A 27,347-nucleotide genomic window follows, 5' to 3' on the forward strand; every position below is an offset into this window, starting at 1 on the left:
ACTTACCATATTTGGGGCATTTTATCAAATGGTGTAAAGAATTCAACTTTTCTTTGGAAAACGTATCTCATAAAATGTGTACCTGAAACAATTAGAAAAATAATGAAGTATTCTATATAAACTCATAAAACTGTGTTGTTATCGATGTGAAGGATATAATAAAATAAATATTCTAGTTGAAAGAAAGCCAAAGTTTTAATATAAAACTTACCAATTCTCTATTAAATCGTACGCTGAGGGGAAATATAAAAAGTTGTCCAAATTTATTTGGGTTACTCTGAAATTAAATATTAAATAAAATTATTAAATAAGTTTTCACAAAATCTAATGAAAAAAATAATAATATGCATTAAAAACCAAATATTCTTGATAACCCTAGACAGTCATCATTCGTCAAAATGACGACACGTAATTTAATTTTCGATTTAAAATGCATTTTAGTCTATTGGGAAATGGTGAATTTAAGTTATACTAATTCGAACGTTTTATGAATTTTTGTTTTATACTTATTAAAACCAAATTGAATAAGAACATAAATTCAAGTTTGGTTCACTTTTTCGCTCACGATGATAATTATAGCGTCTTGAAATGAGCCGTAGTCAAAATGACAAAGTCTGACGTTAATGTACAAAAAATAAGGATGACTGCCCAGGGCTAAAAAAAAGTTAAAGAATCCTTACCAATTCACTATTAAATTACAGGCAAAGGAGTACTAACAATTTGTCCAAATGTTTAAGGGGTTATTCTGAAATTAAATATTTGTTTTTACATTAAAAATATTACATTGGAAAATTTGATTAAAGAAATACTAAAATAAGGTATTAAAAACCTGTAATTTTGACTATAAAAAGGCCATAAAAACGTAAATATTCTAGTTGAAAGAAAGCCAATTTTTAAAAGAAAACTTACCAATTCTCTATTTTTTAAATTTGTTCGAATCCATCTGGAGTTGCTCTGAAATTAAATATAGTTTTTCAACAAAGAAAACATTAAACTGGTTTTCAAAAAAAAAAATAATTAACAAATAATAATATACATAAAAAATATTCTTTTTAAAAGAAAGTCATATTAAAAAAATACTTACCAATTTATGAATAAACTATACGCTGAGATATAACAAACATTTTCCAAATTCATCTGGAATTGAATATTATTTTTTTTTAAATAGAATAATAAAAATTTCAATACACTTTCAATTTCAACATATTTTCCTAAGTATTCTTAATAACTTTTTTCTAAACTACCGATAAAATATTAATAATTTTCATTTAAAAGGTTTAATAAACAAACACCAATATATGTCTCAAAAATTCAAAATATTCCATGCCTTTATATTCCCTTGTTGCATACCTACTTAAAAGATGCAACAGCCCACGCCAACGCCAACTATACAACTGAAGCATGCCAAACAAAACCAAGCAAAGCCAAAACATTCCTACAACAACAAAAACACATGTGCCTTTATTGAAAACAACACCTCATCCCGCCAAATAAACCATCCGCGAACAAACACACACACACACACAAACCACTAAATGGACAAAAATAAAAACAACCCCACACTCATGTATACACTCTCACAAAAAATCGCTTCTGTAACATATACTCCCAAACATATTTTGCTTCAAGCATATACATTTTTGGGTATTGCCAAAACATTTATATGTTTGATCTCTTCCAATATATAATATGTTTGAAAGCATATTGGTCTAAACAATATATGTTTGGGTAGTCTAAGTTCCAAACATTTTGTATTTTTGCATCCAAATTCAATAATGTTGTCTTCCAAAAAACAATATGTTATTATGTGAACATATAATATGTTTGGAAGCATTTTGCACCCAAAAATATTATATGCTTAAAAAACATTCTCCCAAACAATATTGTGCTCAAAATTTTATTTATTTATTTACATATTTACAATCATAATGAATTATGAAAATAAACAGGTAATATAGGTGCTAACAACATAGGTTTTCGACCTGAATGCTCAAAATTTTGTTTCTGCCCAATTGTATATTCCCCCACATCTTTCTCACTTCCACGAGATTTTTTAGTTCTTAGCACCTTTTTCTGTAATACAAACATTGTAGAAGAAATTATTCAATTGTATGATTTTTTTATTTTAATTTTACCTTTTGCCGGACTGGGATTCGAACAGCGGACCACACAGTTTGTAAGGATCAAAGAAGTAGCTGATCAATTGCCCAAGGAAAAATAAAATGTTAATTTTGTAATAACAAGCAACAACCACCAACTTAATTCAATATCGCTCCCTGTTAAATAGCGCTCCAAGCTACTAAACACATATATGTTAATAGGCTATTTCTAAATTAATATATGTTTGCATTCAAGCATATTATATTTACAAACATTTTATGTCCCAAACATAATATGTTCTAACATATTAACATATATGTCCCAAACATGTTATGCTAGTTTATGAACATCATATGCTTGCACTCAAAAATATTGTGTTTAAAAATTTGTGTTCCAAACATATAATGTTTATAGCCAAACATATGAAAAACAGTCTTTTTCAACCGTGTACACAACAAAACTCAAGTAACATCATCTTTACATTAATCACATTCCACTATGCCGATAAAGATCTCTGTACTATGCATTAGTTCATCGCATCTGCTGACAATTTACTCTAAGAATAATATTCGTAAAGGCACACCAGTTTATGAACGATGAAACGTTTAACTTAAAATTTGCAAAATTTTCATGAAATGTTATCTCCCATTTTTGACGAAAATATCTATAAATTTAATTACATGTGAACTAAAAATATTTTCTCATACAAAAAAATCTTGTAGTAAATTGCACTTATTATTTAGAAAATACTTTACATTTCACAAGTAGTTTTATAGCATGACAAACGAATTTTTAACTACCAGTTAAGAAATTTTTTAAGGAAATTTCCATCGTATTTTGTAGGCCATGAACTAAACGATTGCTACTTAGAATTTGTAAAATTTCCTTTCGAGTAGTTAATTTTCGTTCAAGATACGAAAAATGAACTAAAATTCTGGAAAATTCTTGTAATAAATTATTGTAAAAATCTTCTTAAATTTACGAGACACTTTTTTTCTGTGTGTGTGCAGAATTGAAATCCGATGAAAAATGCGACTTCTAGATAGTCGAAAAGTGAATTTGGCGGACCGGGTTATACGAAAATATGCATCAATAAAATTATATCTCTTAATTCGTCTAAACTAACACAAGATTTAAAAATTCGAGAAAGTACACTGAAAGAAAAACAGTGAACTAAACGGTAGTAATATTGACCATGATTTAGCCCTTAAGATTTTTTTCAACTTGTCTAGTTTATAATTCTCTTAAATTTTAGTTCATCTATAACATTGTATTTTAGTTCATATTTACAACACCATAAGATTTATATACCCCTACCAAGTTGAAAAGTCAGTATTATTTTGGTTTACTTGCTTATTTTTTGGTTAACAGTCTCTTTAAAATGTCGACGACTAAACTATTTTTAAATCGATCATTCCACAGTACAGAGAAATTAAATAATTAAAGGAACAACAAACCGTTTTACCATTATGAAAATTTTCATACATTAAAATTAAACTTTCTTTAAGCAAAAGTACTTTATTATAAAAACTTATGATGAAAGTTCTTAATACAATGTTTTTTGTGAATAAAAATTATGACCACGTGGAATAGAGAATAGTTCATTTGAACTCGCTGTTTGGACATTTTGACTTATCCTTTTTTTATTCATCGTAGGTAATTTTTTCACATATCTTGCTGGAAAAAATGGAAGCAATAATGACAATTGTTAAAAATTAACACCATGTAATGAAATATAATTTTTTTAATTCTTCATTTTAGCTTGTAACTTACCATATTTGGGGGCATTTTATCAAATGGTGTAAGGAATTCAACTTTTCTTTGGAAAACGTATCTCTTAAAATTTGTACCTGAAACAATTAGAAAAATAATGAAGTATTCTATATAAACTCATAAAACTGTGTTGTTATCGATGTGAAGGATATAATAAAATAAATATTCTAGTTGAAAGAAAGCCAAAGTTTTAATATAAAACTTACCAATTCTCTATTAAATTGTACGATGAGGGGAAATATAAAAAGTTGTCCAAATTTATGTGGGTTACTCTGAAATTAAATATTTATTTTTTACACTAAATAATATTATTAAATAGGTTTCCAAAAAATCTAATAAAAAAATAATAATATGCCTAAGAAACGAAATATTCTGGTTAACCCTAGACAGTCATCATTCGTCAAAATGACGACACGTAATTTCATTTTCGATTTAAAATGCATTTTAGTCTATTGGGAAATTGTAAATTTAAGTTATACTAATTCGACCATTTTATGAATTTTTGTTTTATACTAATTAAAACCAAATTGAATAAGAACATAAATTCAAGTTTGGTTCACTTTTTCGCTCACGATGATAATTATAGCGTCTTGAAATGAGCCGTAGTCAAAATGACGAAGGATGATGTTAATTTACAAAAAATAAGGATGACTGTCCAGGGTTAAAAGAAAGTTAAAGAATCCTTACCAATTCACTATTAGACTACAAGCAAAGGAGTACCAAAAATATTCTGAAATTAAATATTTGTTTTTTACATTCAAAATATTACATTGGTTTAAAAAAAAAAAAAGTTGTTTAAAGAAATACTAAAATAAGGATTAAAAACTTTTAATTTTGATGATAAAAAGGTCATAAAAACGTAAATATTCTAGTTGAAAGAAAGCCAATTTTTAAAAGAACACTTACCAATTCTCTATTTTTTAAATTTGTTCGAATCCATCTGGAGTTGCTCTGAAATTAAATATTGCATTTACAACAAGGAAAAACATTAAACTGGTTTCCAAAAAAAATTAATTAACAAATAATAATATACATAAAAGATATTCTTTTTAATAGAAAGCCATATTAAAAAAATACTTACCAATTTATGACGAAACTATACGCTGAGATATAACAAAAATGTTCAAAATTCATCTGAAATTTAATATTAATTTTTTACATTGAATAGTAAAAATTTCAATACACTTTCAATTTCAACATATTTTCCTAAATATTCTTAACAACTTTTTTCTAAACTACCGATAAAATATTAATAACTTTAATTTAAAAGGTTTAATAAACAAAAATTAAAATCTTCAAAAATCCAAAATATTCCATGCCTTTATATTCCATTGTTGGATACCTGCTTAAAAGATGCAACAGCCCACGCCAACGCCAACTATACAACTGAAGCATGTCAAACAAAACTAAGCAAAGCCAAAACATTCCTACAACAACAAAAACACATGTGCCCTTATTGAAAACAACACCTCATCCAGCCAAATAAACCATCCGCGAATAACAAACACACACACAAACCACTAAATGAACAAAAATAAAAACAACCCCACGCTCATGTATACACAACAAAACTCAAGTAACATCATCTTTACATTAATCACATTCCACTATGCCGGTAAAGATCTCTGTACTATGCATTAGTTCATCGCATCTGCTGACAATTTACTCTAAGAATAATATTCGTAAAGGCACACCAGTTTATGAACGATGAAACGTTTAACTTAAAATTTGCGAAAACTTCATGAAATGTTGTCTACCATTTTTGACGAAAACGTCTACACCCAAAAAAAAAGTGACCCCACCGTGCAAGAAAATGTAGGTTTATTTTATAAATTTTTAACTAAAATAGTTTTCTAATTGCAACATGTTACAAATAAGTTAATACTTTTTGTCAAATTGAAGAACATTTTTTAAAAATAATAAATTTTTTTATGTTGTTTAAGAAAATTCCATACATTGGAAAAAAATGGATTTGAAAATTGTTAAAATGTCTTTAGCGCTGTACGAAGTTCGAGACAGGTACAATTTTAGTAAAATTTATTCATTTGAGAGACTTATAAAGTCAATTTAAGCAAACTTCTGCCATTTTAGGAAAATATGAACTATTTTATTTTTTAGTAAAATTGTGCACTACATTTGTATACAACTTTTTGTGTTATTTTTAGTTCACGTCATTAAAGTTAGCAAAAAATTATTCAAATAAGAAACATTTACTCATATTGTACACAATTTAACTAAAATCAACTAATCTTCATGAACTAAAATAAAGTTCAGTTGGCATTAAAGCCCGTTTTTTCTGGGTGTATAAATTTAATTACATGTGAACTAAAAATACTTCATTGGATAATTTTCTACCAACAATTATTAACTATAGGAATTGTCAGTAAGAAATTGCTATCCACTTTCAAGATCATTTTTCGTAAAAAAATATTTTCTCATACAAAAAAATCTTATAGTAAATTGCACTTATTATTTAGAAAGTACTTTACATTTCACAAGTAGTTTTATAGCAAGACAAACGAATTTTTAACTACCACTTAAAAAATTTTTTAAGGAAATTTCCATCGTATTTGGTAGGCCATGAACTAAACGATTGCTACTTAGAATTTGTAAAATTTCCTGTCGAGTAGATAGTTTTCGTTCAAGATACGAAAAATGAACTAAAATTCTGGAAAATTCTTGTAATAAATTATTGTAAAAATCTTCTTAAATTTACGAGGCGCTTTTTTTACTGTGTAGAATAAAAATTGGCCTTATAAATACTAATGAATGAAAATCGAGGTATCGGTTTATATGGATCGTTATAAAATTTGTTTGATACATTTGTTGTTTTAATTTATTCATTATAGGAACATAGTGCGTTGACAAGAAGCTCCATTCCTTAGCACATCTATACAAGTGTTTGAAACCCCCTAGGCACAACCTCAAACAAATTGCCTCTGTAACATACCTCTCAAACATGTTCTGCTTCAGAGTTTGTTCAAACAAAAAATTTTTTGTATTGCGCAAAGATATTATTCACACTAAGCATAACTTTTTTAAGGTTCTAAATAGTTCATTTTAGTATCTAAAGATTTGGTTTCTTCCAACCAAATGTCTTAAATATATATTATATTAATACAAATACCCTAACGAATTATTTATATACAATATTGCTCTCATTCAGCGTTGCCAGAATTGTTTCATCAAAAACCGCTAGTTTTGCCCACAAAAATAGCTAAAAAAAGCTAAAAAATGCTAAAAAATAGCTAGAAAAAAAGCTAAATTTCTTTGTATCAAAAGTCACATTTTTGATTGAAATTTAACAAACTTAAAGGCTTTATTTCACTTACAATGCATATTATTTTCATTTTAATTCCACTTCTGTGAGACTGTAACAATATCTAAGGCATATTAGCTCTGTTTGCGTATTCGATACATTTTGATTACTATCACAAATTTTTTACTGGAAGTCCTTCGTTTTGTGGGAGCTACCTTCCCAACACCTCTATTTTATTTACTTGTTATTTTAAAATATTAAATGATCTAAGCATGCTTTGGATTTGGTAAAAAAAATGATTTGTCATTTTTTTAAATAAAATTTTAGTTTGGTTTTGAAATTGTGAAAAATTCGAAATACATTACTTTTATTTAAATTGTAGAAAATACCTATAGTTTACATTTCCCAGTAAAAACATTTTTCTTTTCTTCATGAGCTATCAAAGTGCTTTAAAAACGTGCTAACGCCAACTTAAATTACCAAATTCAGACTCGACTTCAAGTAGAAATTATTGTATATATACGTTTTTAAAATAAAGTGTTGAAAAACATCTTCTATTTTTGAACGCTATTTTGGTTTGTGGTTAAGATGCAAAAACTCCTCACATTTAAAGACTACTTCATTAATTCTTCCTTCTTTCATGAAAACATACCCATTTTTAAGATGAATCACTTAATTATAAGGACAAAACGACTTTATCGTCTTTTGGACAAGGAAAACAGTTTATATAAAAGAAATTCACAAATGTTATTATAACAAAAATTCGCGTTCGTATTTTAAGGAGACGACAATATTTTTTCAGTGCACAAAACTATTCACATCTACTATTTTAATTTAGTAATATCGTAATAACTTTAGAATATTATAATAACATAAAAGGGATAAACGAGTCAAATGATAATATTAGTAGATTTAAAGTTTACGATAACTTTTATGTATATAATGAAAAAAACTTTACAACAAGGTGTATTTGCTACAAAAATGCCCGCATAATGGCTGGACTCATTATTAATGTTTCAACTGAGCTTTGAAATATGTGGAAACCCTTATACTTGCAGCAAGGCATAGATAAAAACGCCGATTTATCCATATTTCAATAGAAACATGTCGAAAATAAAAAAAGCCAAAAATAGCTAAAAGGGTCATGAAAAAAAGCCAGAAAAAAGCTAAAAGCTAAATGCTTTTTTTCCCCGCTAAACGTCTTCAAAAAAAGCCAAATCTAGCGGGAAAAAAGCTAAATTGGCAACGCTGCTCTCATTTGATCTTCTCGCTGTGTTGTATTGATATAATTCGATTTTCGTTGCTTTTCTTTATTTTTACTCTCTCTTTTTCACTTGCTCTCTGATTAAGATATTGCAACATATACACCCAAAGAAAACATAATTTCCTCAGAAAAGAAATTTTAGACAAACGAAATTCCCTTTTGTGATAAAGTATTTTCTTAAAGGCTAATGAGTTTTCTATCTAATGAGTTTTATTTACTACAATAGAAAACTTTTAGCATCAAAAGAAAACTTAATTTCTGTAAAATTTCGTTCCTAAGAAAAAAAAACTTTTCTTTCAGTGTATATTACTAAATTTATATATGTTTACATCCACCCATATTATTATCATGAAAAATTGATGTACTAATCATAATATATTTTAACATATTAACATATGTGTCCCAAACATTTTATGCTCCGTTAGGAATATTATATTTTTGCATTTAAAAACATTCGTTAAATCTAAAAACTTAAAATAATATTTGTCTCTAAGCCCAAATGGCCTTCAGTGAAGGTGTATCGACAAAACTTGCATTCGTTATTTAAGGACAAGATATTTGTGCTCCCTGTGTGAATAAAACGAAAAATAGCAGCATTTTTTAATATATTTTTGAATTGATTTTATTTCCATTTGTCTGTTCAAGTCAATAATATTTAATAATAATTATAATAATAAATTACGTTAAACTTAATTATACAAATTTCAATAACAATCACATCTATGTATGTCCGCATTGCATATTATCCAGTCAGCGATATCCATGACCACTCGTTGCTGTCACGATGGACGGTGTAGCCGCTACGTCACAATCTTTTTCCCAATTGCATTTTCATCATATCTGTCCCCTGTTCGTTCGTCCGTCCATCTATCTATTACAACATACATAAATCATGTGGCAAATTTGTATAAAAATATCTAGAAAAACCTATACAAATCAATTAAATATCTATGTGTCGTGTCAATCGACATACATTTTTGTGTTGAGTCTCAAGTTTTCGTAGCATCATCCAGGTCGGTTGGTTCACTATCATCACATCGTGCACTAAAGGCATTGCAGTGTGACCGTGTGAATGCGCCCACTCGGTGTGAGATCGTTATCCTTGTCAACATTCAATACTTATAGTATTATGCTGTGTGTGTGTGTGTTAAATGTGTGTTAGTGTACATGTATCAATGTAGTATTGTATTCATTATTTTATTTTATTTATTTATTTTTTTTTGTTCGGTTTTATTTTATCATGATTTAGCTATATAAAAATCTTTTTTTTTCCTCTTACTTTCTCAAGTTATATGACTTTTTGTTTTGTTTTCTTCGAATTACGCGGTATCGTTTGACACTAACATACATAATACAATTTTTCGATTTTATTATTTTATTATTTTTGTTTTTTAGTTTTTCTTTTCCATTCTCATCCTCACTGGCTGTCATTTCATTCATCCGGCATTTGCTGAAGGGTGGGCAAGTGCTCTCCATGTACATTTTCCTTTCTGCCAACATTGGATCTATAGTCTATATCGTATGTAGGTAAGTTGTAAAATTGTATATGGTATTTCAGTAGTTTCAGTTTGTTTGAATGTGGTAGTTATCGTTAATCCGAATAATTTTTTTTATTGCTAGGAAATACACACAAATCTTCCTCACGTACCCATTCATTACATCACCAGTCGGCAAGAGATTCGACATTCATTGAACATCCGTTAATTTCGTCCGTTGATTTCTAGGGGCGTGGAAATTTGTGTGTTTCTCTGTGTGTGTGGGGGGATATATGTTTTGATTAATTACTATAGGCAAATAATTTATATTCAAGATCTACTTAAGGACTTCATATAGTAGCATAGACTAGATCATTGGGGGGGAGAGAGAGAGAGAGGGAAGGGGCTTAGACTTCTCATGTTCTGCAAATGGACGGGTAGGGGGTGTTGTGGACAAAGGATTTGGTGGAGAAGGTGTATTTTGCCGTTTATATTCAGCTGACTAGGCTGGTAACACTACACTGAAAAAATTGTATTCCTTAGTTGTGGAAGATTAACAATAAATTGGATTGACTACATTATTAATATATCGTATCATTGGTTTTAGGGGGGGTTGGTTGTTGGATTTAGCTAAATTTTAAAATGGAAACTACAAAAATAATTGGTTTTGGCCTCACAGTGCGGTCTCACTTTGTTGCTGCTGCTACTGCTGCTGGCGACAATGCATTGGCAAATTTGGAGATTTGTGTACGGTATGAGTATGATTGTGAGTTTGAGTGTGTGTATGTGGGGTTTTTTTGGCACTCTGCTTGGAGCAGTCGACTTCTAAAGGGTGATTCTTTTGAGGTTAGGATTTTCATGCATTAGTATTTGACAGATCACGTGGGATTTCAGACATGGTGTCAAAGAGAAAGATGCTCAGTATGCTTTGACATTTCATCATGAATAGACTTACTAACGAGCCACAACGTCGAATTTTCAGTGAATGGGCCCTAGAAAAGTTGGCAGAAAATCCGCTTTTTTATCGACAAATTTTGTTCAGCGATGAGGCTCATTTCTGGTTGAATGGCTACGTAAATAAGCAAAATTGCCGCATTTGGAGTGAAGAGCAACCAGAAGCCGTTCAAGAACTGCCCATGCATCCCGAAAAATGCACTGTTTGGTGTGGTTTGTACGCTGGTGGAATCATTGGACCGTATTTTTTCAAAGATGCTGTTGGACGCAACGTTACGGTGAATGGCGATCGCTATCGTTCGATGCTAACAAACTTTTTGTTGCCAAAAATGGAAGAACTGAACTTGGTTGACATGTGGTTTCAACAAGATGGCGCTACATGCCACACAGCTCGCGATTCTATGGCCATTTTGAGGGAAAACTTCGGAGAACAATTCATCTCAAGAAATGGACCGGTAAGTTGGCCACCAAGATCATGCGATTTGACGCCTTTAGACTATTTTTTGTGGGGCTACGTCAAGTCTAAAGTCTACAGAAATAAGCCAGCAACTATTCCAGCTTTGGAAGACAACATTTCCGAAGAAATTCGGGCTATTCCGGCCGAAATGCTCGAAAAAGTTGCCCAAAATTGGACTTTCCGAATGGACCACCTAAGACGCAGCCGCGGTCAACATTTAAATGAAATTATCTTCAAAAAGTAAATGTCATGGACCAATCTAACGTTTCAAATAAAGAACCGATGAGATTTTGCAAATTTTATGCGTTTTTTTTTTTTTAAAGTTATCAAGCTCTTAACAAATCACCCTTTACATGTTGTAACGTTTAGAGTTTGTGGTAAAAACTTATGTCCTAGCTAGTTAATACTTGCTTGCGATCAATGGTTGAATGTGGCATGATTTAAATGAGTTTGAGATTCGTTGCTTTGCCGTGTCGTGCCATGTCGCCTATCTACCTAAGAATGTTTTTTGATTTCTTTGTTTTGGGTATTTGGGGGATTTCTTTGAGAACGTTCGAATTAAGCGAACAAGTTGTCAGTCAGTTGGCAAGTTTTGGTTTTTAGTATTCGGCCTCAGTTTCTACATGAAGTCAGCAGCATTAACTTCCATTCACATCTACAGCTATGGGTGGACAAATTCCCGCATGGAGGCCATTTGTGAAATGAGGTGGCGGCGATGCTGGTGGTGTTAGGGGCGAAGCATGCATATTGCCATTCATGGTCGTGATGAGACATGGAGGGCCGTCGGTGTAGGTGGTGGCAAGGAGGCATATATATTGGCCGCATCTTCATTTGGCAGCTCTTCTGAACCATTGGTAGTCAAAGGCGGTGGTAAGTCCTTCAGATTGAATACGTCCCCATTGAATTCATTGGTTAGAGGTGGTGGCGGTGGAGGTAAAGAGTCCAATTGCAGTTCACTTAGATCATTGCAAAGCATCTCATCCGTGTTGGTGGGTGGTGGTTCTGGCAGGCTAATAATACTATCATATCCATTCTCTAACTCTGACATGCAATTGTTGGTGTCATCGCCATTTGCATGATCGACTCCATTTGAGCGATGTGTTTTGATTTCCTCAGGAACCAAGTCGGGCAAAAGTTCCGAGCCGTTTGTTAGATGTGAAGGTTTGTCAAGTGTTCCCTCAATAATGCCATTGCAGTGATTACTAACATCAGGATACTTTGATTCGTCCATAACACTATCTTTGTCATGGCCATTTGTAAGCCCATTGTGAATTCCATTAGACTCGGATGGACCTTCCATTTCTTGCTGTGTTTCTAAGACCTCAGAAATACTTTCCTTCGTGGACATTTCTACAAGTGATTCAGATCCATTTCCGTTACACACAAGCACCTGGGTCTCATCGTTTGATTCCCGCTGATCTGTTACTAATTCTATAATATCTAATCCATTAGGAATCGGATCTTGTTTTGACTCAGTAGGGATGTCGTCAATATTCTTATGTTCCTCATTCTTCAACTCTAAACTATTCACTTCATCTTTGTGTTCTGCTTGAATAGGCTCCTCCAACTCTGTTGCAGTGATGTCGTCAGTGTTCTTATGTTCCTCTTTCTCGAACTCTAAAGAATTCACTTCATCTCTGTGTGCTGCTTGAATAGGCTCATCCAACTCAATTGACTCGTTTTCATCTATTTGATGACCAGTATTGCGATCAATTTCACATTCGACTTTTCCCTCTTTGTTCTCCATAATATCTTCGGAAATTTCCTTCGTCGCATTTATGGATGTATTGCTAACATCTGAATTCGGAATGATTGCCTCATTTTCGGGTTTCTTTGATTCGCGGTGGTAAGCTTTCAAATTCTCACTTTCTTTAATTTCATCTGGACTTTCGTCGCCTTTCTTTTTATCATTTTGTACGCTAGTACAATGTTCCTTTGGCACCTCTTTGTCAGATTGCTCATCATTTGCAGTGATTTTCTCAGCCACATTATCCTCTGTGCCAGTCTCCTTGCTCATCGTGTCTACAATATCTTCTGCTTCTTTTGTTCCCTCTTTCTTCTCAGGTGTTAATTCCAAATTTCTACCATTGTGGGAGTTGCTATCATCGTCTTTGATATCTTTGGAATCACATTTCAGAGACACATTACCTGTTGGCGTTGATGTTGAATAGCCCGATTGCTCAACCACATAGAGTTCCTGATTGCCATAGCAATAATCCTTGTTAGAGTCGTTCGATGATGAAGTACTCAAGTCAGATTGTGACAATCCCACATTGGATTTATAATTTTGAACAATTCCTTCCTCATCGACGTTGTCGTGGAGACGAGGTGAGTGTACGGGTTCATCGACTTCTTCAATTTGCTGTAAGCTACGTGGTCCGTCATCCGGTGGTGGAGAGTGTATTTGAACCTTTTCGTTATTATGAGAAATTTTCTCGTTGGTCATTTTATAGCCCATGGTACCGTTGTGTTTGGGTTCAAACATCGACAGCATTTTCTCACTTCCCTCGGTCACTGGACTATCAGGTATTGCCTTGGAATCAATACCTCGGGCTACCTCCACCACAAAAACACCATCCTTATTATAATCCATTTTAGTTTCTCTGGCCACCCGTGACATGTCCTGTATTTAGTGATAGCAATTAGAATAAAAAAGAAGAATTTATTGGAAATGCTTTTTTTTGGTTTAGAAAAGAAATAAATTAACGAGATTTCCTTAGAGTGTGGAAGAAGAGATCAGAAAAACACATAGTTACACCAAAAGCTATTCGAGTATTAATGACGTGCAAGTTACATCGCCCCAGTGAAAAAAACCCATATACGAACTGGATATTAAGCTGGGACAGTCCCTTTGTCATTCCCAGTGTACATCAAATTGATGCTGGTGAAGAGACCCCAACATAAAATTTATAAACAACAACAAATTTTTGGTGGTGGCAATGACCACTCACTCAGTACGAGTATAGAGGCGTTCTCCCTTCTATTTACAAATGTACAGGTCTACGGAAAGGTAATCGAAAAAAGGAAACCAAATCAAACAACATCAAAAGTGGTGAGCAAAATAATACGAGCACATTACGATAAGAGTAGTAAATATAGACTAGAATATACACAAACACATACACGCACACATATACATATTCATTTGTACGGACATGTAGGTGAGTAGAATAGAATTAAGAGTAAACGGAAACGGATATGCCCTTTAAACATTCACATCAACCGAAGGCATGTGGCGTGTCAAACACACTCACATACACATACGCACACCCACACGCTCACTTAGGCTACTTAACAACAACAACAAACACAAGAATAAGAGACACAACGAATACGACTTACATTGCGCTCTTCCGTCTCTACTATGAGAAGATTATTTTCCAAAGTCATTTTTGTTATGGACCCATTGGGTCCCTGCACGATCTCATCGTGGACGGACGGCCGTTCACTGGAAGTGGTGATGGAATGCAAGGCCAGCGTTAGCGGCAACTCCCTTACTTTGCCACAAGAATTTTCCGAGCTATCGAGCATCGTTGGATGTTCGATAGCAAACTTAACAATGCCATTATCAGCGGAGGGATTTGGAAATGATTCGGGACATTTTTCTATGTCCTCATCCTTGTCTCGTGTGCCAATGTGCGAAGCAGCTGAACCCGAATGCCGTGCCGACTGTAACGGTAGAACAGAGAAAGAGAATACATAACACAGGGAGTAGTGGACAAAGTTCTTCTTAGAATCCCACTCGCCCGCTCGCTTACTTCCCCCAATGACCAATACCCCCAAAAGTTTTTAATTAACATAATTGAATGGCCCTGCTAATGGCTATGGCAACGACAAACTGAGACATTGACAGTTCCTGGAGACATCAATGAAAGCGAAATGGACTCTTGTGTTGCCATCTTTCAAATAAATAAAATTAAATTAGCATTTTACCTCTCCTTTTTCTGCAGCATCCTCATGCGGTTGGCCCTTGCCCCCATTTGCTGTGTCCAAGTTTCCATTGTTATCTGTCGAATTCGAATGGTATTTCTTGTAGAGATATCTGTTTTTTTTTTTTTTTTTTTTGGGAAAAAGTGAACAAAAAAAATGAATAAATTGATTCACATTAAAGCTTTGTGCTAAAAAGCGGATGTTGGGGAACAGGTGGGCAAACTTCAAATGTTGACTACTCTATGAAGACTCTTGGAAAACTTCGCCAATATTTGAAGTTGTTTGGGGGGGGAGACATTTTTCTACAATACCTTAGAGCCCACAACATGCTGCAGGTGACAACAACGGGCAATATAACAATGAATAGACCTATGGCCAGGGAGATCAAGTTAATAATGTCCTCTGGAAGAAAAACAAAAACAGGAGCGTTTTGTTTTAGTTTGTCAAAGGAATACTTTTACAAGGCCACAACACCCATTGAGGACGTCACTCACCAGTATTTTTCTCATCCATAGAGTCTTCCATTATTGAAAAAGCCGTAACATTTGAAATACGTTCGCTCTCATTCTGGCCAGCGCTCATATTGAATGTGTTCCTATTTAGTAAATCCTTCAATGTGGCATTATGTTCATTCCCCGACGAAGAGTGATCTAAAATCATGGCCACTTCCCCAGAGTCCTTGACATCGACAGTTAGTTCATCTTTACGCATATTGTTCACTCCATAGTTGACATACAAGTGGGCATAGTCACCCATGTGGTTTTCATGTTTTCGCTTTGCCATTGTGGCTGGATTGCCAAAGGGATAAGAGCCTTCGACTCCATCGAAACCACCATCGGCACTCTCGTCGATGAGGTCACCCCCATATTGGATTGAGGATTCATCAAGTCGGTTATCCACATCGTTGCTTCCGCCGCCTATGGCATTGGTGTTAATGCTGCCATTGCCATCATCGCCATAAACACCACCTGGACGATGTTGTTGTGATTCGCCAGGAAGGAAATCCATTTCCTTCAGCTCAATCTGTGGCGGCAATTCACCAATCACTGGTACCCCAATAGAAATTTCGGGTAAAATTGCGGGCTGTATTATAACATCAGGTTGTGGGGTGACTACATGATCCGCAGGAGAACTCGTAGATCCAACAGAGTCCGATGATTGTTGTTCAACTTCGATTATAGACTCACCGACGTAGGTGACATCTAGCGGCGGTGAAGGCTCATTGCGATTGCGATAGATTTTAAGGGAGTCTTGTTGGTTTCTATTTGAGGAGAGAATAATATCCTCCTCGTAGATGTGATGGTCGGCATTAGGTTTAGCACCATTTGCATTGTTAACATTTGGACGAGTGCTTGCCATATAGTTCACCGGGAAGAACTGATTCTCCAGTTTAGTTTTGCGCTCTTCTGCCTCCTTCTTCGATTCGGGCAATGTTTCACCTACCTTCACTTCAGTGTTCGAAATATAGAAAATTGTATCCGAGTCCCTATCGAAATTTGGCTGGAATGGGGGAGGTGGTGGTGGGGGAGGCGGAGTAGCATATGTCTCCTTAACATCGGTTATGAAGAGTTCATCTGTATTTCTTGATTTCGACCTTGATTCGGTAGAGTTATCGACATTGTCTACAATTTCCACAACCAAAACTTCGTCACTTTTGTCCTTATTTGGCATATTGGCCAATCCATTTGATTGTATTTTCAATTTGATATCATCGTTCACCTTAGGTTCATCATACGAAGTGTCATCACTTCTAACATTATTATTGTACTCTGCCAGAGGAAAAGAGACATCCACGTCTTCGCCATCATTACCCAGTGATTCGGATACATTGATATGAATCTCAATTGCGGCTGGTTCCGGCTTACCCGAAGCCACTTGAATTGTACTAAAATTGATAGACTCCTGAGTAGAAGTCTCCGTTCGATCGATAACATATTGGGTGAAGCGTTCCTGTTGTGCTACTGGTAAAGGCGGTTTTGTACTTCTACCCTGGGAGATATCGGCGTCTTTGAAATTGGTTGATGCCACTATGGAATCGATAGTGGAATCGTATACCTCAATCTGTATATCGGAAATTTTCGATTCCATCTTTCCGTCGACTGCATCATGAATCTGTTGTTCATCTTCGTCAGTGGAAGTGAACAGAGTATTTGCAGCTTTAGAGGGAACTTTGGTAGCAGTACCCTCAGCCACTTGAAAGACTGTGGTGGATAAAACTGTTGAGGGTCCGTTTTCCACATCGTCATGGCGAACGCTCGTCTCTCTGTTTTCTCCTGACTCTAATAGGTAATGTACTGTTGGGGTGGCCAACGAATCGGCTGGCTGACTAGCTTTCAATTCCACAAAATTCGATTCCCTAAGCTTAGACTCCACTTCTGGCGAATGTTCTGTTTTATTACTAGTCTCATTGGCATCATCTGAAATGTGGATTGTCCTTTCGGCCATTAATATGGGTCCGAGATATCCATGTTTATGTTCCACTTCTGTTTTTGCTTTACTCTCAAGTTGGGGGATTGCATGGGGTATTGCTTCCAAGTAGTGTTTATCAATCAATTGTTTCTTTTTAATAACTTTTAATCCGTCGTGACCATTATCGTGATCCACTAAAGTGCGGGATAGATCTTCAAAATGTTCACTTCCAGACTTTTCCAAATCAATCAATTTCAAAACAGCTTCCGATGTAGTAGTTGTCTCACTTTCGCCTTCAGTAGTAACAGAAGAAGGGCTAGGTCTTTGATTAATACCAATTTCGGTAGTGATGGTTGGGTCTGTAGCTATATCTCTACCTGCAGACTCAGATATAACTTGAGTTGTCGATCTAGTAGAGGAGGAAGTTAATGGAGTTTCCGTTTCCAGTGTTCCAATGGAGGTCCCCATCGTAACATCCTGATATCTTTGGGGAGAACTGTAATCTAGAGTTATCTCTGGATTTTTGGTTGCTACGCTTTCTGATGTGTTAAAGATTTCAATATTTTCGCCAGTCCATGCAGCTGTTGTTGGTGCGGTTAATGTTGTCACCTCTGTTGTCTCCGATTCTGTCAATGTTCTCTCAGTCGAGATTTTGAAGGAAGTTTCCACGGCTACGGAGGTAGCAGATGAAAGTATTTCCTTTTCTGTTGTTTGTTCCATCGAATTACGAACAGAGCTATACCCCATTGTTGTTTGTTCCGTTGGTTGTTGGGTGCTAGAACTGGATACATTATCCATAACAGATGTGGATATTTGGGCTGGCATTGTATCACTTGTGGAATTGAAGCTGGCATCTGTCACAGATGGAGTAAAATCAACATTGCTGGTTGTCATGTATGTTGAGATAACTTTTGTCGATGATGCTTCCGTAGAGGAAGGAATCGGGGTCGTTGCCACATTCGAGGTTTTGGATAAATAAAAGGATTTATCTTTTTTGTAATTCACACTGGTTTTGGTCTTCAACGATTTCAATTTCTCATGCGTTTTGTACTCTTTTCGTGGTTTTGCCACTTTCACATGCGAACGTTCAATGTCCGGTACGATACCGAGTTCCGAAGAGGTCACTATTAAGGTAGGGGTATTTCCATCTACGCCTATTGTCAAATGGTGTGTTGGAGCTGAGTTCACGATTGCAAGGAGCACTGTTAGCAGCATGATGCTGCTCACGAAGTTGGTATAGAGCATGGCTATTCCGGTTATCATATTCATCACGGAGTCGGAAAAAGAGGACTAAAACATTTTCGCATATACACAAAGCACAGTGTTATAGAAAATCTAAAACATTTTACTACAATTGGCAATTATCTTTCAATTAGACTAATAATTTCACTGGCAAATCTTTTGCAAGGTAATCCGTGGTCCTTGACAAAAGAGAGTTGCACTACTTTAGGATTTGAGAAAAGAATTTTCTCAACAACTTGGTTGGTTTTGTTTTTATTCTATTTGGCATTTGCTCACTATCACACACTTTTTGTTTGGCACATACATAAACACTTTGCTAAAATTAGAAGAGGCTGTTCAAGTGTATTCTTCCTTCTGTTGTTGCGCGGCTCTTACAATTTTCTCCATGCTCAACCGTAAACTCCAAGGACCAAACACGTACTGTGAAATATTATCCTAATCTCAGGACTATAAAGGAATTTTCTATCTCACTTTATGTAGAGTTTTTAAGTGGAGAGTGGAATGTGCATCAGAGCTTTTAGGCGGCAAATGAAAAGCTTTTTACCCTCTCCTGTTCTGTGTACACATGAGAATTCTCTTGGCATCTCTCTCGATTTCTCTCACATTTCTGGCAAATTGATTTATAAGAGTCTCCAAATCTCTCACATTTGTTTTTGTTTATTTTTCGCTGGCGGTTCCACATGAAAACATGTTGCGTTTCCATCCACTTCATAGGACGTCAACATTATAGCTTTGTGTGTAATGAACCAGAGCGTTTCACTTTCGCGCCAAACATTGACAAGTTTAGTTAGTTATATATCCAATAGACTTACCCAGAGTATGTCATCAATTAAGTGTCAGTCATAGTAAATGTTTGTAGTGCTATAATGTAAGGATATAAAAATGTCCATTCATAGGAGTAAAGAATACGAATTTCATTACTTTATATCAATTTTTCATTTAATAAAATTGAAGCCTTTTTTAATGTACGAAAAGCAAACAAATTAGCTTTTCGTTCATCTATATTTCGTCATACAACTGATTGCTAGTGCAATCATTTTCTCGATGATGTTTTTTATTTATTTATTTACTTATTGCATTTATTTCTAATTCAGGAATTTAGTGCTACACTAGAAGAAAAAACAATCGTAATATTAACTACTGGTGTTCGTTGGCTTACATTCGTTACTAAAATAATATATTTTTCATATTTTTAATTGGAAAATATATATTTTTCTTAACACTCAAAATTTGAGTGCTAAAAAAATCACATTATTTTCGCGATTACTTTTTAAAAAATAATTACACTTAAAAATGAAAATCAACATATTATCTAAACGAAAACGAAAGTGTGCACAGATTGAGTTAAATTATTTGCTTCGAATCGAACTGTTAGAAGATAGTAACCGCGAAAATTGCAACACGAAAACCAAACATAATACTGGCCTTTATTTGATAAATTCCCACATAAAAACCTTGCATTAAATACCAACCAATAAGATAAGGACAAAGATAATTGAGTATAACAAGATTAAGCATTGTGCTCTTATAAAGAGAAAACAAATGTCAAGGTGTAGAGGGCTATGAGAAAAAAATTGTTTTATTTGTAAATTTTTTCCAAAGCAGCTCTGCCCAGGAACAAATTTAAACGGCAATATTCACATAAAACCATAATGAATATTTGCTTTAAAATATACATACGTTTTATTTTAATGTTCTACAATCGTTTTGGTATTGCTTTTGTGGGTTTTTATTCAGAAATTTATGAAAAACACAAATGTTTTTATATATTCCGACGCAAACGGCAGTACATTTGAGAAACACGTCGACGCAAACTTTATGATATTTTGTTGGCAGAGTCATCTGGTGCTTCAGTTTTGCTATGACAAGACTGCATCTTCTTCTCAATTATCTTTGATAAGGAATAAACGGAACATGGCAGGCTAGAACAAGAACATACTCCGTTTCTGGGAAACACAATTAGTTTATACAATACTTTGTCATAGTAAAACTAAATAAATAAAAATGTAAGAATTATTAAAACTAAATGTTTTTACAGTTATTTTTTATTGGTTTACAATAAAACGATTGAGTACGTAAATATATAGCGTATTTTAACTTATTTAATCCTAACTTAAGAACATAAGGAGATGCTTATTTAGAAAACTATCATAGAGACGGATGCTGCACTTGTAGCAGAGAATTCTCACATAGGCTTATAGGAAATTTAAATAAAACGAAATATGTAACAGGTTGGCTGATAAGTCCCCGGTCTAACAAAGAAAAACACATTTTTTGTCAAAATTCGTTTTTATTGTATCGCTCTTGAAGGGAACTATGTTGAGAGTTCCCTTCAAGAGCGATACAACGATTATAATGACCTTCCAATTGTTTGATACCATTTTGGTAGTACTCCATCGGTTTTGCCTCAAAATAGGCCTCAGTTTCGGCGATCACCTCTTCATTGCAGCCAAATTTTTTCCCTGCGAGCATCCTTTTGAGGTCTGAGAACAAGAAAAAGTCTCTGGGGCCAGATCTGGAGAATACGGTGGGTGGGGAAGCAATTCGAATTCATGAATTTTTGCCATTGTTCTCAATGACTTGTGGCACGGTGCGTTGTCTTGGTGGAACAACACTTATTTCTTCTTCATATGGGGCCGTTTCGCCGCGATTTCGGCCTTCAAACGCTCCATTAACGCCATATAATAGTCACTGTTGATGGTTTTTCTCTTCTCAAGATAATCGATACAAATTATTCCATGCGCATCCCAAAAAACAGAGGCCATTACTTTGCCAGCGGACTTTTGAGTCTTTCCACGCATCGGAGACGGTTCACCGGTCGCTGTCCACTCAGCCGACTGTCGATTGGACTCAGGAGTGTAGTGATGGAGCCATGTTTCATCCATTGTCACATATCGACGGAAAAACTCGGGTATATTACGAGTTAACAACTACAAACACCGCTCAGAATCATCAAGACGTTGTTGTTTTTGATCAAATGTGAGCTCGCGCGGCACCCATTTTTCACAGAGCTTCCGCATATCCAAATATTGATGAATGATATGACCAACACGTTCCCTTGATATCTTTAAGGCCTCTGCTATCTCGATCAACTTCATTTTACGGTCATTAAAAATCATTTTGTGGATTTTATGATGTTTTCGTCGGTACCCAATAAACACAAACGTTTGAAAAATGCTAAATTTCAACAATTTTTCAAACATTTTTTCAAAGGATTAGGGTAATATTCAAGTTGAGAAATTGTTGAGAAAATCGCGTTCTCAACAAAAAACAGACATTACCCTCAACAGTGAAATTCAACACATTAGCTATAATATCTCAAGTGTAATCCTCAAATTGAAATGCACCGCTACTCAATAATTTGTCAAACAATTTTCGATGCGAGTCAAATTCAAAATTAACATCATTGCTAATACTTTTCAACCTAAATTTGTATGAATGATATCCCCACTTCAAATTGAAAGTCAAAGCCAAAATTCTATGAATTTTGTATAATTTATTCATTTTCATCAAAATAAAATATGTAATAATACACTACACTACATAATACACTACAATACCAATTGATAAATAATAATCTTATTAAACATATCAACAAATAAGAACAAAAAAAAAAAAAAAAAAAAAACAAAACAAACAACAAAACTTTAAATATCTTAAACATTATTAGTAAACACTTTTGCATTGATAATTCGATTTCCTTCCTTTTGGTTCCTTCCTTTTATTAACATGCGGGCAATTTGAAATTAGGAACGTACTGGACCGCGTGTTAGAATTGATTTCCAGCAGAAGGAATTCACAAAATATCCATTTTAAACTGATAATAGCATATGAATTAAACTGACGATGTGATGCACATTTTCATCCAAAAGTTGTTGATTTCAACAATTTGTTGTTTTTAAAAATTTTAATTGGTTGCACTTGTAATGTTTCTGGAAACTTTTTCTTGTCGATAAGCCACTCATTTTTCATTGGTCAGCATCTTATTGTTTGCAAGAATGTAGCATCCAAAGATTTTAGTTTTCTGCAAAGAGATTTAAATTTAGTGACTTCTTTAGTGTTGATTTAATTTTTCATATTGACGTACCAATTATTATAAACTATTTGAAGCAGTTCCAGTTAATTGTCCACCATTTTTTCATTGGTCAGCTTTTTAATGTTTTCAAGAACGTAGAATCCATAATTTTAGTTTTCAGCAAAGAGATATACATTTAGTGACTTCCTTAAAGTTTTATTTCATTTTTTATTTTCACTTACCTATTTTTATAAACTATTTGGTTATTTGTCTAAAATTTTCCATTTTTTTATTTCTTGCAATTGACCACGAACTTCGTTGCACAAATAAGTATTGAAAACCACATGGTTTTTTCGTTGCATTTTAGGGTAGTGTTTTGTCAAAGTTTTCTCATATTATCTTCAACACCTTTTCAAAGATTTCGTCAACATTTTGGCAAATTGGAAGTAATTCGCAAACAATTTGAAGATGTATTGAAGATGAGCTATTTCAAGTCAAGTTGAATTTATGTTCAAAACATAAGTTGTTGCATTTGAAAAACGTTCACCCTGTGTTTATTGGGTAACCACCTCTTTCGGGCGTCCACTGCGTTCACCGTCCTCCGTGCTCATTTCACCACGCTCGAATTTTGCATACCAATCAATTATTGTTGATTGGTATGCAAAATTCAAGCCAAGTTTTTGCTTTTTCCCTTCAGAAAACAGTATTTTATCAAAATACGAAATTCCTTTTTTTCCATTTTTTTTCACAATAACAAGTTGCTTCACAAAAGACGCTCTATCTCACAAACTAATTGACTTACAGACGTCAAATTTTGACACGAATCATTTGAAGGTTGGTACTATATAAAAATAATATGCATGTAATACTATGACTTATCAGCCAACCTGTTACGGTACAGGCTGCATTCTTGTCGTAAAACTTTACATTTTCAGTCACCCATTCAAAGTATTTTGAACTATATGGTACTAGGAATCGAGACTTACAACCATTGCAAACAATCCAGAATAGAGCTCTGAAAATAATTTACAATCTAACACACGGGTACCAGGACTTTGGCAAAAAAAATTTACCAGTCTATGGCATGGAATATCATCATAATATTGGTCATCATAATATTGACTTATGTACTATCCAACACCGTTTCCATATATGGGTTGAATATTATAAAAAATATGTGATAATACTTAAAGATTATCCGTTCTATATTAATTTGTCAGTCCAAATTTAGAAGAATATCAAGAATAGCGAGTAAAATCAAATCATCTAATTAAAAGAATATATTTATCAAAATAATCAAATGTTTGTCTTACACAACTTGATTTGGCGATTTGATTTGTAATGCCCTCAAAAAAGCCTAAAGGGCGCTGTGGATTATAATATTTGAAAAGTAATGTAAATTCTAAATAATAAACAAAGTAGAAATAAACCAAAAAGTTTTTTTTGTTTTTGTTATCTTTTTACAAAAGTATTAGATTACTTAAGTATTTATATCTACGAGGAAATTTGTAAGAAATTGTTAAGTTTTAAAATTAGTTGTGTTTGCTATGGTTTAAGTATCATTCTGTAATTGTTTTTTGAAAAAATATTTAATAATTCTTCGGTATTTTTTATTGATGTTATTTATCTTACATTAATATTTTCCGTTATTCTGGGTTTTATAAATCTCTTACAAAGGTAAGGTTCCAGTTTGCTATACGATAAATGTCCTATGTAAGTATGTCTTCAGTAAGTAATGAAATTTGCCATTAATATTGAGCCAATGTACGAAGAGTTCCCATCAAACTTTAGGAAGATTCTTGTACAACGATAATTGGTATGCAATTTCCGTATTAAAGTATTGATAATTGTAGTATTTTCTTCCAAAATTTTATCATTCCATCTACAATCGGTCAATATAAAATTGCTATAATATTTTTTTTTTCTCAAAATCTCAGAAAATTTTAATAAAATGTACATTTGATTGTAAGATTGGTTGTACAAATAATCCCATTACCAATCGGATAACTTCAAACAGAAAAAAAATTTGTACACATCAATGACCACATTCTAACCGTATGCACAACTCCTGCTGAAATCTTCCCTAATTCAATATGATTCCATTCACACAAATTAAGAGATACAAATGTAAACGACTAAATGCAAACACACGTCATGACTCTTTACTACGATTTTCATGTACATGTTGATAAAACGGTTTTAATTTTTGTTTCCTATGCAGAGGATGTGCTTACTGACAATGCAGACAGAAGAAGAAGTTAGGAAGAACTTATCCACTAGGTGGCGCACAAAAAGCTTTTCTTATGTACTTTCTTATGTAGGATTAGGGTAATAGTCAAGTTGAGAAAATTGCGTTCTCAACAAAAAACAGACATTACCCTCAACAGTGAAATTCAACACATTAGCAATATTATCTCAAGTGTTATCCTCAAATTGAAATACATCGCTACTCAATATTTTGTCAAACAATTTTCGATGCGAGTCAAATTCAAAATTAACATCGTTTGAAATACTTTTCAACCTAAATTTGTATGAATGATATCCCCACTTCAAATTGAAAGTCAAAGCCAAAATTCTATGAATTTTGTATAATTTATTCATTTTCATCAAAATAAAATATATAATAATACTGTTACGTTTTTATATTTAAGCGTTTTTAATTACCCGACAATTAAAACAAAGTTCTTTTAAATAACGACAATCTACAATTTATTTACTACGACTTCACACTTTACAATTCGTTCACACTGAATTTATTCGTTTGACGCTTTAATTAAGACTGACTCGTTAGCAGCATGCGAGCGCTTTTATATATGACGGTGTGACAATACGAGAACATTCTGGTAGCACTACAATATTCTGGCAACGCCAGAACATTCTTAGACAATGCTAGAAGGATCTACGACCATTAAGTTGTTCGTCTGGTGGCTGCCAAACACACTCACATAGATATATGCTCGCATTACTACAACAACAACAATAATGACAATAGACAATGAGATGAAATGAGAATGCAAAATAACAAAGCAAAGGGGTTGCTATTCTATGAGAGAGTAAGAACTAACATTTCGATAAGCAAACAAAAGAACATAAAAGAAATTCAGGAAAATACTAGAAAATGAATAGATGATTCCAACAAGTGATAGCGAAATTTTATCGTTACAATTTGAAATTTTAAATTAACGGAAACTAATTTAAATAAACTTATATCTAAAATTATCAAATTCGTAACAATACACTACACTACATAATACACTACAATACCAATTGATAAATAATAATCTTATTAAACGTATCAACAAATAAGAACAAAAAAAAAAGCAAACAACAAAACTTTAAATATCTTAAACATTATTAGTAAACACTTTTGCATTGATAATTCAGTTTCCTTCCTTTTGGTGTCATAAAACAGCATTCAAATTGATTAACCTGCGGGCAATTTGAAATTAGGAACGTACTGGACCGCGTGTTAGAATTGATTTCCAGCAGAAGGAATTCACAAAATATCCAATTTAAACTGATATTAGCATATGAATTAAACTGACGATGTGATGCACATTTTCATCCTGAAGTTGTTGATTTCAACAATTTGTTGTTTTTAACAATTTTAATTGGTTGCACTTGTAATGTGTCTGGAAACTTTTTCTTGTCGATAAGCAACTCCTTTTTCATTGGTCAGCTTCTTAATGTTTGCAAGAATGTAGCATCCAAAGAGATTTAAATTTAGTGACTTCTCTAAAGAGTTGATTTAATTTTTCATATTGACGTACCAATTATTATAAACTATTTGAAGCAGTTCCAGTTAATTGTCCACCATTTTTTCATCCGTATAATCATTTCATCCGTATAATCATTATTAAAGCTTTTAGTGTATATATGTGATAAAAGTGGTTTCTATCGTTTAAGGAAAATTCCGTTTAAAGAAAATGCTAACACGAACAAACACATAAAGGGTGATTCTTTTGAGGTTAGGATTTTCATGCTTAGTATTTGACAGATCACGTGGGATTTCAGACATGGTGTCAAAGAGAAAGATGCTCAGTATGCTTTGACATTTCATCATGAATAGACTTACTAACGAGCAACGCTTGCAAATCATTGAATTTTATTACCAAAATCAGTGGCAGAAAATCCGCTTTTTTATCGACAAATTTTGTTCAGCGATGAGGCTCATTTCTGGTTGAATGGCTACGTAAATAAGCAAAATTGCCGCATTTGGAGTGAAGAGCAACCAGAAGCCGTTCAAGAACTGCCCATGCATCCCGAAAAATGCACTGTTTGGTGTGGTTTGTACGCTGGTGGAATCATTGGACCGTATTTTTTCAAAGATGCTGTTGGACGCAACGTTACGGTGAATGGCGATCGCTATCGTTCGATGCTAACAAACTTTTTGTTGCCAAAAATGGAAGAACTGAACTTGGTTGACATGTGGTTTCAACAAGATGGCGCTACATGCCACACAGCTCGCG

The 27,347-nt window shown here is 33.6% G+C and overlaps 1 protein-coding gene and 1 long non-coding RNA gene across 3 annotated transcripts; both read right to left on the reverse strand.

Moving 5' to 3' along the window:
• Positions 1-215: 215 nt before the first annotated feature.
• On the reverse strand, positions 216-1,205 carry LOC142228635 (uncharacterized). The gene is made up of 4 exons (XR_012720225.1): positions 1,085-1,205; positions 910-954; positions 681-745; positions 216-277 (listed from the first exon to the last, which is right to left on the reverse strand). It is a non-coding gene; the product is annotated as an uncharacterized LOC142228635 (long non-coding RNA).
• Positions 1,206-8,992: 7,787 nt separating this feature from the next.
• On the reverse strand, positions 8,993-19,264 carry LOC142228142 (uncharacterized). Of its 2 annotated transcripts, XM_075298481.1 has the most exons (6): positions 15,707-19,264; positions 15,524-15,614; positions 15,216-15,324; positions 14,625-14,951; positions 11,629-13,905; positions 8,993-10,693 (listed from the first exon to the last, which is right to left on the reverse strand). In XM_075298481.1, the coding sequence occupies exons 1-5, from the start codon at positions 18,888-18,890 to the stop codon at positions 12,037-12,039; spliced, it is 5,580 nt and encodes a 1,859-aa protein (XP_075154596.1). In that variant the 5' UTR covers positions 18,891-19,264; the 3' UTR covers positions 8,993-10,693; positions 11,629-12,036. The 2 variants fall into 2 exon arrangements, with proteins under 2 accessions (XP_075154596.1, XP_075154597.1); XM_075298482.1 differs by lacking the exon at positions 14,625-14,951.
• Positions 19,265-27,347: the final 8,083 nt, after the last annotated feature.

Source organism: Haematobia irritans, chromosome 3 (genome assembly GCF_050003625.1).
Source record: "Haematobia irritans isolate KBUSLIRL chromosome 3, ASM5000362v1, whole genome shotgun sequence".
NCBI classification, from domain to species: domain Eukaryota; kingdom Metazoa; phylum Arthropoda; class Insecta; order Diptera; family Muscidae; genus Haematobia; species Haematobia irritans.